The sequence below is a fragment of the Phoenix dactylifera genome, chromosome 5 (assembly GCF_051530095.1).
Source record: "Phoenix dactylifera cultivar Ajwa chromosome 5, Ajwa_hap1_PhDact_Kaust_v1.1, whole genome shotgun sequence".
Classification (NCBI taxonomy): domain Eukaryota; kingdom Viridiplantae; phylum Streptophyta; class Magnoliopsida; order Arecales; family Arecaceae; genus Phoenix; species Phoenix dactylifera.
The window spans coordinates 24966119-24979819 of NC_143194.1; the positions used below are offsets into that span (position 1 = coordinate 24966119).

The 13701-nt window shown below is 40.8% G+C and overlaps 2 protein-coding genes across 2 annotated transcripts; both read left to right on the plus strand.

Moving 5' to 3' along the window:
• Positions 1 to 3135: 3135 nt before the first annotated feature.
• On the plus strand, positions 3136 to 8020 carry LOC103721404 (GTPase activating protein 1-like). The gene is made up of 3 exons (XM_008811601.6): positions 3136 to 3402; positions 5322 to 5417; positions 7483 to 8020. Exons 1-3 carry the CDS (start codon positions 3289 to 3291, stop codon positions 7771 to 7773), a joined length of 501 nt encoding a protein of 166 aa, XP_008809823.1. The 5' UTR covers positions 3136 to 3288; the 3' UTR covers positions 7774 to 8020.
• A 1647-nt stretch (positions 8021 to 9667) lies between these two features.
• LOC103721410 (phosphoglucomutase, putative / glucose phosphomutase) lies at positions 9668 to 13130 on the plus strand. The gene is made up of 7 exons (XM_008811608.5): positions 9668 to 10493; positions 10580 to 10858; positions 10935 to 11451; positions 12026 to 12225; positions 12365 to 12477; positions 12627 to 12767; positions 12851 to 13130. Exons 1-7 carry the CDS (start codon positions 9942 to 9944, stop codon positions 12924 to 12926), a joined length of 1878 nt encoding a protein of 625 aa, XP_008809830.4. The 5' UTR covers positions 9668 to 9941; the 3' UTR covers positions 12927 to 13130.
• The last annotated feature ends 571 nt before the right edge of the window (positions 13131 to 13701 follow it).

Consider the following 13701-nt stretch of genomic DNA (forward strand, 5'->3'; position numbering starts at 1 on the left):
CCGCCACCGCAGACCCTTACTAACTCGCTGCCCATCAATATCTAAGTCGCTGTTGTCGCCGTCGCAGGTCTTTTTTTTTTTTGGTACATCGGCTGCTCATACTAATCTTGCATAAACACAACCAGCAAAGTTAAGAGAAAGAAGACGATTCAGTGGTGAAGAAACAATTGTATGCCAAGTTTAAAAAATTGTTTTGGAGTGGTGGATAGCATAGGAGGCGATCCAGTCAGTCGCAGATTTTTATGCCACAGGCTCTTACCATTGGTCGCCCCATCAATTTTCCTTGACAATGTTTCATTTTTAGGAATGGGTTGTTAGCATTATTGCTCACCGTTGGTCGCGCTATCCCACGATATAAGACCATTCCATCGTTCCCGTATTGCGTTGCATTCGCATGTCACTACAGTACGTGCTGGGTGCTAACTCATGGGTTGCACTCGGTCCGCTTTTCATCACCATGCTTTTTTTTTTCATTCACTTTTATGCAACGAGAAATTATAAAGTAGATTTGGTCTATAGCAATAGCTGTTGGCTAGTTTAATAAAAATTGAACACATCAACCAATTTAGACCGTTGCTCCGTCAACGATTAATCGTAGTTGACCATGACTGGAAAAATAAAAAAAAAAATCTGAAAGTCTATTTGTCGACACCCTAACCTCCTCGAACCTAGCGGCGCTGTGACCCGAACCTCGCGGCCACGTCGGACTGCAACGGTCATTTTACAATACGTGATGTGGTTAGCTTCGGATGGTCGAGGAGGTCTTGGACTGCGTTTTTACACACGTCACTGCCTTGGACTACTATGTAGATGACGATTAAACTTTCTAGTTTATTTATACCTATCTGCAATATTTTATAAAAGAGGCATATGAAGTCCGTCCGCTGAGAAAGAATATTAAAAGGATCAATCCCGTACTTTGAGGCTGATGGAAGCCATATGCCGTAGGTGTCCTTGGGCAGAATTTTTAACGGCAAGAGATGAGATTTGCGTTGGATCTGAGAATTTTGTCCTTGCGTAGGATTGCCCGCAAGTATGTTATTCTTGCTCGAGTGCATTGCATGTATTGGGAAAGAATTACACTCGAACATATTACATGTATTACGTGCCACCTCATGCTTGATTAGTTTCTTTTGTTTGGTGTCAGTAATAATATCCCAACATCACGAGGAATTTATTTTTGTTGGTGAAATACTTTTTTGAAAAGATTTGTTGGTGGAATACTTATTGATAGAATAAACCTATTTTACATGGGTAAACGGTATCACTAATATCATTAATTTAGCTGGATATAAGTATAATAAATATAAATCTTAAAAAAAAAATTGTAATTTACCTCCATCAAAAGTCATAGCCTCTGGTTGTAGTTCATCGGTGTTTGCCCGAGCTTTGTCTTGATCGCCGTCTACCATCGCAACAATCTAAGTACTGCCGAGAAGAAACTATTTTTAAGCCCATGTAATTGCTTAGGGATAACTACATGTGATATTATAAAATGTATAGAAGTAGTTCGATCCAGAAGAGCCATGGCACAGGATGTAGCCCTTTATAGCAATGATTGAAGAATAGGTCACAAAAAGAAACCATCAAGCCCCACTCATTTGCTGGAGAATGGAGCTTCCGATTGGAAGCGGAGCATAGCTAATATTGGTGAGTTTGGAAGAAAAATCATTTGAGTATGTATTTCAATTTGGATTTCTAATCTCAAATAATGAAGTCGAGTATGAAATTTTGGTGATCAGACTAAAGCTTGCTAAGGAGCTCAGAGTAGATCAACTCAAACTATACGACGACTTTTAACCCATAGGGAACCAAGTCCAAGGGAATTATTAAGCTTTATGAGATGATGCGAAAGAATTGATCACTCATGGCAACTGGTGGAGGTAGATTACTCTAGGAGATCGTTCATGATCTCATGGCATGCGGAAATGTAAATATATCATTGTTTAAAACTGTGGTAAGCTTTCAACGTCCTTTCATGAAATATTAAAAATAAAGAATAATCACACTTTCAAGTATATATTATTGGCTTAAGGTCATATATATTACAACAGGTATTTGACAGAGTATCACGATTTTAAATTTTAAAGAAATCGTCACCTGCTATTTAATAATAATATCCCGAGGTATCAAATGGACAGAACAAACCTTATGTTATTCGATAATCTTATCCCAGGTATCTATAATTATCATAGATTGAAATTTTAAACTCTGGATTGGGACACATAGAGATACAGCGAGAATCAAAGCCATGTATATATTGTGGTAAAATAATTTTTTCTCTAAAATTAAAAAATTATTGCTGCATGCAGTCAATTACAGCCATTGATTCTTATGGTGATACATTGGGATATGCACTTGATAAATGGAACCATAAGAATTAGCATTTGTTATTAGCTATATGTACGGCTATGTGGTGCATATAGTGTAGATAATAATTTCTCTTTTGGTGGATAAGAACCATCATGAATCTAGAGTGAAATGAATCTCAGAGTCTATGATGAATATGGCCCACCCAGCAGACAGGCCTGCAACCACCAGTCCTTGCTTTGTTGCTTTCAACTTCTATCCATTGTTTTGGTACAAGACGGTTGTTTGCCAGTTCACCCCACAAGCCGGTCCCTGCGGCGCCAATCCGCATTAATTTCCCGGCCAAAGCTTCCAGCACTCACAAACGAGTTTGAGGAAAGATTATGTATGTGAGCGTGCATTTAGTTTCATATTGATTATTTGTCAGATACATCTTAGGTAGTTCAATGGAATCCAAATAATATCTCTTAGTTAGCCATTTTGGGTGAGCTTCTGCATTGTTACAAATGATATCAGAATAGATTTGGCTCATAGTTTATGTGGACTAGAGGACACTGCAATATGAATTTATTGGGGTTGAACGCGGGCCAATCGTAGTGTTTGTAATTATATTTGAATGAACTTGAACGAAACGAGTATATAAGAATCCGTACAGACGTGTCTTTAGTTGATGAGGTTCTGAGCTGTTACACTACCCCGCTGAAAGGCAAAATGTGGCCATATTCCCCCAGTTTCGAGATTGGGCGGTCTACCTCAATTTCCTTCGGATTGTCGTAATCGAAGCTTAGTTAGTAACGCCTCGCCTCTTCTTAATGACGTACCTAAGACGGCAGTGTGGGGGTGTTCTCGAAGCTGGACCTCGTCTCGCTCTACTCTTCTTTCTCCCTTCTATATAAAACAAATAGAAGTAACCACAGGGGATATGAGAGAGAGGGAGAGAAGGGCAAGAGAGGTAGAGAAAGAGAGGAAGAGGAGGCAATGGTGGAGCATTTGCTTGGGCTGCTGAGAGTACGGGTGCAGAAAGGGGTGAACCTCGCCGTCCGGGACGTCCGGAGCAGCGATCCCTATGTCGTCCTCCGGATGGGCAGACAGGTTGCTCCCTTACCCCGTTCTTTATTGTTTTTTTTTCCTTCCCCTCTCTTTGTTTTCTTAAGATTTCTATGTTTCTAGCAAATATCTCTGTTGTATGTCTTCTGATTTGGTGATCCCTTTTCTTTTAAGAAGCGAAATAGAAATGACGGATCGAGAATTCTAACCAAACAGTTCGTCATGGTTTATAAAAAATTAGCTAAGAGACTTTGGGATCTGCTTGCTTTTCAGCTCCAGTGGTGAATCTAATGTGTTACACGTCATGATCTATACTTGATTACTTGTTGATGCGAGAGGTGGTTGGGGATCTGCATAAGTTTCTGAAGCTACGGTATCAAAATACAACTTATACAACTCTTACGGCCCTCTGATGGCCCACAGAAAACTAGAACAAAAGCTGTAAATGATGCGAAATTCATCGCTCAAGTTAAAAGGGGAAAAAAGAAGCAAAAGGAGCACTAAATGCATGGTGGTTCCCGCGCGCATGAGGCACGTGAGGATCTTGGAGAAGGAGGAAGGAAGGGGGAATCACTTGTCCATGTCAGCTTGTTCGACTCTTTAGAACCTAATCATGAAGTGATAACTAAGAACTTATGCGCATGTCGAAATTCCCCTATTAAGTCACATAATGCACAGGTTTAGGAGAGATTCTGGAGCACAAGTCCAAGATTCTGGCTATGTAGGCTCTTATACAAGATCTGCATGATCTTATGCAAAACTCTGATGTTAAAAAAAAAAAAAAAAACACGAGCCATAAAGCACTTGATCTACATGATTTATGAAACCCAAGGTAAAAATGATACAAGAATGGCAAGCAAATCACCAGCCTTATAAGATTAAGATGATCATACCTTGTCTGCAAGGCCTTTTAGATCAAAGCCTAATATAGATGCTCCTGTAAATAAGATCTTGATACTCTGGAAGCTTGAAATTGTAATGGTTTTTCAATTGATTTGCTGAGAACAAATTCTCTTATGATTGATTATTCTCTTTAATTGAACCATATGGACACTTTCCACTTGAAGATACTCTTTATCTACTTTAAAGTTAAAGCATAAATATTTGTTTCATACAGAAGGTAAAGATGGCTCGTCTTCAGTCTGTATACAAGAAAAAAATGTAAATCAAATTTCTCATGTTTCATGTTTCTATGGCTAACAGAACCTCTTGGCTGGCGCTCAGAATTTTTCCATGATACTGTAGGATTTTATGTCAACAACCTCCAGCTGACCAACCCCCTCCCCCCTGCAGTCCCCCTCTCAGTTTAAATGTTTTTATCTGAAATATAAAATATGTTTTCCATATTGTTTTCTTCCAATTTAAATTCAGTTTGGGAATCATGTTTCCCTCAGAGTGAAATCTGCTAGGAGATTTGCTTTGTCAGGCAACCATGTTAGAAAATTCAAATATTTTTGTATAGGGAATATTTGATTTTGATCTGTATCTATCAGCTCCTCTTGGATTTTAATGTTGCGGTTGTGAGTTGTCTGCATGAAAAATGCCTCAAGTAATCATTGCTATACATGTCATGCACGGTGATTCTTTGTTATTTTTAAGAGATCTGGGAAAGTGATATATTGGATAGAGATCAAACTTGTGCTTTCAAAAAGTGGTAGTCATTACTGTTGCATGCACGCAGATCTGTATTATCTCATGCATTCATTGGCAGAACTTTTATTTTAAAACTACAGGATTTCTTATAAAATGTCATGAGACAGTAGACTTCATTTAGATTTACTTCGACTTGCTTGTTTCCTTATTTTATCAAAACTATAATAATTTGTATGTTCTTGTTCACAGTTATAAAAATGTAATTGTTTATCATGTCCAATCTATTCTGACTTTTTACTGTTAGCTGTCTTTCTACTTTTAGTTTCAGCTTCCCTTTCCTTCTGAAGTCTGAACCATTGTTCCTTCTGCAGAAACTGAAGACTCGAACAATTCAAAAAAATACCAATCCAGTGTGGAATGAAGAGTTAACTCTTTCTGTCGAAGATCCTCCTCCTCCAGTCAGGCTTGTATGTATCTTTCCTACCTAGTACTGCTAGGCACCTTTTATATGATGAGGAGGATAGGTCATCTATAATGTGGCCAGAGAAGTGTTGGAGCACTTCATTGCCATGCAATTGTGATATCAGATGTTATTTTCGAGGAAAACAACCTTCATTGCTTAGATATATGGAATGAGTTATCATGTACTTTTTTTTTTTGAGGAAGTATGTCCTCATAACCAAGTGGATCTTGGTTGGGTAGATAGTTGTTCTCATATCTAGATTAGATGGTCAGAATGCCAATCCAGCAGTCACCATCTAGCAATATCTGATATATCTTTGGTCTGTGCAAATATGGCAATGGCATCCATTTATTGCCACCAACTTGTAAATCTGCTTATTCATATTAGTGAAGATTTGACTTCTAATTTTGTCTGTGCTAACTCAGTAGTATAGCCTTTATTAATTAGGTCATGAATAAAGACATTCTTAGCAAACATTATTTTTGAGCATTTTAGTAGGTTATAATTGCATTGAAGTTGTGATATCTTAATAGAAAACTTAAAATCAAGAGTTATATTAACATATGTAGGTTAACATGCATAAAATTCTGGAAGAAGTGAATGGATTAAAGGTTGGCATTTTGCATTGGTTTCGCATATTGCATTATTATTCAGATGATCAGAGTCTCTCTTAAAAGCTTTGATACTTCATTATAATCTAGAACTTCTTGCAAGTAATTAAATGGTTTTTTTTCCATCAAGCCCTTTTAAAATTGAAGTATTGTTATTTAAGGAGGTTTGTCCTATTTGTGATTTCATATAGTTCAGAAGTCTCAACAACCACAAAGATTGATGTAAGTCCCTACTACTTTTGCAACTTGTTTGTATCTGACATTTTATAGATGATTTCTTCCACTTACTTAGGTGCTATGCTGTTCTGACTTTGCCTTGTTTGTAAGTTTGGGGTTTCTATGACTGGCCGATATGGTAAGCAACTGCATCATGCACGGAATCAACAAAGAGTATTAAACTGTATGCTTCGGCATGGCCTGTATAACTTGGTATGGCCAATTGTGGTGTATCGTTTGATACCATTTATTTACAATGTGTGATACAGCACAATCCAATAACAGCCAGCCATAAAAACACCAAACATTCAAAACAAGGTATAGTAGAAATAGTATAGCACTTAAGTAAATGGAAGAAATCATTTATAAAATGCCAGGGACAAACAAGTTGCAAAAGTAGCAGGAATTTATATGAATCTTTGTGGCTGTTTTTTACACTTCTTAATCTTCATATTCAATTCAAGAACTGCTAAACATCTAGGCACATATATAAAATTTAGTGAGATATCTAGTCTATGGTGATATTGATACCTACTTGTTATCAGCGATGCTTAATATTACTGGTGAAGTGCTCTCTCTCTCTCTCTCTCTCTCTCTCTCTCTCTCTCATATTTCCTACTTAAAATCTACCACCAAGTCATGATCCTTGAATCATACGGATAAACCTTCACTGCTTCTTCCTCATTCTCCTGGCAGAGATCTGCCCAAATTCCTTGAGGTAGAAAACTGGTATTAGGCACCATTTTCTTGAACAAAGAATAACTAATTTAATTTCCAGGAAATAAGAACTGATTTAATTTCCGATCCTCCTTAATTCATCAAAATAAGAGAATAACTGTTTCTATCGAGTATAATTGGCAGTAGTGGTTTGGAGTTGACCCTTCAATTTGATTGTCCTCTGGTTTTGCCAGCATTAATTGATTAAGGCAGAAGATATACTATTTCTCTCAACCTCGTTACGGAGGTAAAAATTGAAATTTATTTGCTGGCTGGACTTCTTAGCTTAAAAAGGGCTGAAGTTGGGTTGCATGCCTCTTTTTTAGTTTTAATTCTGTGAAAAATAACTCAAATTAGGAGCATACATAATGCTATATGGTGATACTCCTGCGTGTTTGCCCAATATATATGTGGTTATTGTTTTGTTGTTTTTCGGTTATCACTGTTACCATGAATGTGATCACTGCATTCATGATATGAATTATTAAAGATTATCATCCCTCATCTTCTTTTAATGCGATCCAGCAAGTGTATGATAAGGACACATTCAGCTTTGATGATCCCATGGGCGATGCGGAGTTTGACATCCAACCATTTCTGGAGGCTGTGAGGATGGATCCTGAAGGTGTTCCAAATGGCACCATTATAACTAAGGTCAGACCTAACAGGCAAAATTGCTTAGCCGAGGAGAGTCTGATCTACTGGTCAGATGGAAAGGTCATTCAAGATCTCGTCCTAAGACTCAGAAATGTGGAATGTGGTGAAGTTGAGCTGCAGCTGCAATGGATCAGCATTCCAGGTGCGAGGGGCTTATAAGTTTCTATCCGATATCAGGCGAACTTGTAATGTTATGGACAGCATTTGCTCTTAGCTTGGTTAGGATATGTTAAAACAGCCTTGTAAGGGATGTGTGTGCTGTATATTTGTATATCAGGATTAGATGCATGAGAAGGTAACAGCTGACTTCAGATATATCTATCTATAATGGAAGCTTGAGTCTTGTGTATGAGGTGCCGTTGTAATGCAACTCTTTGCATGTAGCCAATTTCTTTTTGCTTTTTCACTCTTTTTTCTCCTTAACCTGCATTAGAATCTCTCTTAATTTGAAACAATGTGTTTGACTGTTGGGTGGATTGTTTTTAGTTATAGCTGGCACTGTTGCAATAATTGAGAGCAAGCTGAGAAAATAAATGTAGGGATGGACTATGCTAAAAAATGGACATTCTTCCACAGTTTTTGATCCCCTCATCTCTGCAGCAAAAGTAGTCTTCACAAATGGTGGTGCTGCCTCTTGCTTCTGTGCGTAATCGTATTTTGTGTGATATGAGTTGGTTGTGTTTTCTGCTTATATGCGTCTCTCTCTGTGGTTATCCACTGTGTGCTGTGTTTGTAATGCCTTCTGTCACAATATGAAATAACAAGGAGTTTCCTGGAAAGCAGGCCTTGATTGCACGAGTTATGGAGTGTTGATACTCGGTACTACTGATGCACTAGCTCTCACGACGCCAAGAGGAAATGCAGGTGGATTTATCTGTGCATGGTAAATTAGTAGGGGGCTTTATTATTAATATGATGACAATTGCTTAATTTTGGCAAAATAGATTTGATGTACAATTATTTTGGACCTAGGGGAGCATGCACGCAGGGCAATGTTGGCACGCCATCTTTCCGATGCACCTTCACTGCAAGGGTAGGCACGATTGATGGGTGGTCCTTTATTATTATTATTATTATTATTATTATTTTTGATGCAACGGCGGCTCACATACTGTGGGTATGAATGCGGGTATGAAGGCGAGGAAGGCACCTGCGGAGGTGTGGGCTTCGTCATCAGAGACTACGACACCAAACTAGCGGCAGCAGGGGACGACGAATTTTTGATGCGTCCGTTGTGTGTGCCGAGCTCAGAGCTGCATGGGAGGGTGTTCTTATGCGAAACGAGTGCTAGGTGCGAACAGCATTCTCCTCGAGGGGAACTCGACCACAGTGATCGAGTGGATCCAGGGTCGAGGAGGCGCTGCTAAGGAGAGGCCGCTACTACACGATATTTGTAGCCTACTAGGAGAGTGTGACTCCTACCAGGCCATGCATGTTTTCAGGAAGGCAAACAGTGTCGTTGACTGGGTTGCTGCCTTTGCTGCTCATCATTTTAAAAGGTTCGTCTGGATGAACTACGTGTATATGCGGGAGCCCTTGAGTACATACCCTTTTGGTTTCTGGCTTTGTAAACCACATTTACATCCGTAGGGGTGTCAGCCACCCTTGTATTAAATTAAAAAAAAAAAAAGTGGAGGGCCCCATACTTTCGGCTTTTTAATGTACATTGGTGGCCGTGGGCAACAAAAAAAAATCTCACATTATTATCAGTTGCCGTGGCCAACCCCTCTCCCACTTTCCCCTCCATTGCTCTTTGGCGAGCGATGACGGATTGTCTCCATTCTTGCTGGGGGAACAAATGTGTTTCTAATTGATGGATGATCTTGCGTTCGCATCTTGAGGTGCGTAAGATGGTGCACTGGACGGACCAAAGGCTTCTACGTTTTCTCATGTCTCACACATCTCGAGACAGAACAGGAAGCCAGTTCTGGACTGGTCAAATATTCCTCTTTTGTCTCCTTTCTCTCTTACTCTTATCTCTCTGCTCTGAATTTCAACCTCAGAAAGCACATCACTCTGGCCGTCTCTAACTCTTATCTCTCTGCATCCCGACGAACAACAACAAAAAGATCAGCTCAGAACCTCGGGACATCTATCCAGGAAAGAAAATATCAAACAATGGGTGCATGCGTGATATAGATTTGAGCAGAGAGATTTTTTTTTGTGCGCGCGCAAAGGAGATACACACATTGTGCCAAAAAAATTTAAAAAAAGGATACGCGTGTTATATATAGCCTACGTTACTGGTTGGCTCACATCCAGCGGAGAGATATCGCTGACTTCTTGGCCGAGACCTGGCTTCCACTCAATTCCCCCAAGGATAGCGAATGGCGGCCACAGCTGCTCCCTCCACTTCACTGCCAACTCCTCGATGCAACTCCTGGAGAAATATCTTTCCGTCACCGGCGAATACGCCCAGGAGTGTTAATGTATTCAAGTACCCAAGTGGACGAACTCAGAAGGCTGCAGCTGGCCGGCTGGAATCGCCGACCAGCACGGACCGGAGCATCGGAGTCGTCGGCACAGACGAAGAAGGCGATCGAATTAGAAGACTACAGAATGGATCTGATGTGCGTGGCGTTGCACTCGAAGGTGAGAAGGGACGCACGGTGGACCTCACACCGCAGGCAGTCGAGGCCATTGCAGAGAGCTTTGGAGAGTGGATATCAGAGAACTCAAGAAAGGAGCAAGGACAGGATGAAAAGATCCGGGTGTCGGTCGGCCGAGACCCTCGCATATCGGGGCCAAGGCTTGGAGCAGCAGTATTTGCCGGGCTGGCGAGAGCTGGGTGCATGGTGTTCGACATGGGCCTGGCGACGACTCCGGCATGCTTCATGAGCACTGTTTTGCCTGGCTTTGCCTACGATGCCTCCATTATGGTATTTTTCTAGTTTGGTGTGCGGTTGGACGTTGCATTTTCTTGTTGATGAGTGGTGATGGCAATGGTGGTTGATGGTGATTGCAGATGACAGCGTCGCACCTGCCGTACACTCGGAACGGGCTCAAGTTCTTCACAAGGAAAGGAGGGCTGAGCTCGAGCGACGTGGAGGAGATTTGCGAGAGAGCTGCCCGGAAGTACACGGCTAGAAAGATGGAGCTCGGAGGAGGAGGAGGAGGCGGCGGCATGACACCGGCGGCGACTCGAGTGAATTTTATGAGTGCTTATGCACAGCACCTACGCACGATCATCATGCAGCGGATTAACCATCCTTCTCATTACCACACCCCTCTCAAGGGATTCAAGGTGGGATCGATGCATTGGGGAATCTCCCTCATTTGCTCTGCTCCTCATCAACCTTCTGATCACGAAACTGCTGCAGGTGATAGTGAACGCCGGAAACGGCTCCGGCGGCTTCTTCACGTGGAACGTCCTGGACAAGCTGGGCGCGGATACCTTCGGCAGCCTGCACCTGGAGCCGGACGGCATGTTCCCCAACCACATCCCCAACCCGGAGGACCGAATCGCCATGTCCCTCACCCGCGCCGCCGTCCTCGAGCACGGCGCCGACCTCGGCATCGTCTTCGACACGGACGTCGACCGCAGCGGGGTGGTCGACTCGAGCGGCACCACCATCAACGGCGACCGTCTGATCGCGCTGATGGCGGCGATCGTGCTGACGGAGCACCCAGGGACGACGGTGGTGACGGACGCGAGGACCAGCGCGGCGCTCACACGATTCATCACGGCGAGAGGGGGACACCACTGCCTCTACCGGGTGGGGTACCGGAACGTCATCGACAAGGGGGTTCATCTCAACCGGGACGGCGTGGAGACGCACCTCATGATGGAGACCACCGGCCACGCCGCCCTCAAAGAGAATCACTTCCTCGACGATGGTAGGAGAGTCAACTTTGAGAGTCGTACTGCCATTGCTCCAATTACTGCAGGCTTGCCGTGCACGAATATGAAGATATCATACGAATTGGCCACTGCTGGATACCTTATCATACAACGACACTTAAAGTATTTCGTGTACTGCACAAATTAAACCATCCTCTGCCTTTGCATATCTAGATCGCCCGCAGTAATTTTTGTTTTCACCGGGAGTTTTATTATCTAATTATTACCTAACCCGGTTTTAAAAAACAGCTAAAATATTTGCAGAAAAAATGAAAAATAAAATAATAATAAAAAATAATTTTATTACTCTATTCCGTCATGTGTGTGTATTTGTATACAGATCCTATATAAAAAATATAATATAGGCTGATATAGGATCACATTAATAATAAAAAATATTACTAATTGATACAAATTGTTATGTGATTCTTAAAATCGCTCTAACAAGATCATGCTAATAAAAAAATAATATAAATTAATATATAATTATAATAATAAAAAAATATTATGGACGATATAGGTTATTGTGATCTTTTGTAATTATATCGATGAGGTTTTAATCATTTGCAGGGGCATACTTGGTGGTAAAAATTATAATTGAGATGGTCCGTATGAAATTGGCCGGATTGGATGAAGGAATCGGCAGTCTCCTCAAAGAACTTGAAGAACCCGAGGAGTCGGTGGAGCTTAGGATGAACATTCTGACCCAACCCAAGTATGCCAAGGAGAAGGGCGCCGAAGCAGTCGAGACCTTCATGAAGTACATTGAGGTGCAACCCTACCCCTTCTATTTGCTCCTTCCAACAGAGTACAAGTTCAAATAATCTCTCAATGCAAAATCAGTGCAATCTGCAACAGAGTACAAGTTCACCACTCTTTTTCTGAAAGAAATCTTTCTATGGGTTGTAGTGGGGCCACCTTCAAGGATGGGAGCTTGATACCTGTGGAGATTGTTGGGTGAGCGACGGATGCCTTGCTGATTCTAATGATATACCAGCTGCCATTGATGCACATATGTACAGGTATCACTTCATCACTAGTTCTTCAACTAGTTATTACAGGAAAACTGAAAAGGTTCATAAAAAATTATAACAAACAGAGACTTTAATAACATTTTACCTGTTCTTTTTTCAATTAAGTCCTCCAATATTGTCGAACATGTCAATGGCAGGGCAAGAGTTTCAGATGAGGTGCACGGGCAGCATGGTTGGATACACCTTCGTCAGAGTGTTCATAACCCAGACATTGCGATAAATATGCAATCTTCGGTTATAGGTGGCTGTCGAGCCATGGCAAAAGTTTTTCGAGACAGGTTCGTTGCCTTTTATGATTTCAAAAGCATAGTTTGCGTCCAAAGATCTCCTAATCGATTGATGTTTCCTTAAACTGTCGCAGGTTTTTGCGAGCAAGCGGATTGGAAATAATTCTTGACATCACTCAAATTGACGATTATGTTGAGAAGGGGACTTAGACTGATTTGGACCTCAAAACACTTCTGGAAAGTACAAGTTTATTTGCAGCAGTTGTAAATAATACGAAGCAATAGATGATACATATTTTTGTTATTTTAAGTAATCTTATCGAGCATGTAATGAATCAACCTGTGGTGTTGTTTTGTTGAACGTAAAGAAACGATGGTCGATGAATCGCATTAATCATTTGACTCTAATTGACATTAATATGATGATTATCATAGTATTACTAAAAAATAATATTAATGTAATAATTAATATATAGACAACAGCAATTGATTGCAATATGGGACATATTTGTGATTAGAGGAATTATGAATTCGGCAGCACAGTCCATGTGGGACCGAAACCACAATCATCATAATAGGTCAATATGGGGCTGAAATCACAAATACCATGATCGCTTCATGCACCATCCTAGATTGCAAAGTCCTCATCATAAATGGATCATGAGTCGGGTTAATCATGACACCATTTGTAATGATTTTGTTTTCTCTAGTTATGCATGGATATAGGCCGAGTCATCTTTAATACCATTTATAGCGGTTCAAAACTTCATCAAAAAAAAATCTACTCAAAAGTTGTTAATTGAGATCATCGGACCTTATCGACGCACAACTAGTATGGAACTCAAACACACATGCACACGAATCCTAACATACTCTTCCTTGTTTAAATCAAAACATTCTGAGTAGGATAAAAATTTCAATCATAATTATAATCATAAACATCATGGATGGCTCATGGCTAAGGTCTCAAAAAGAATTATGTTGC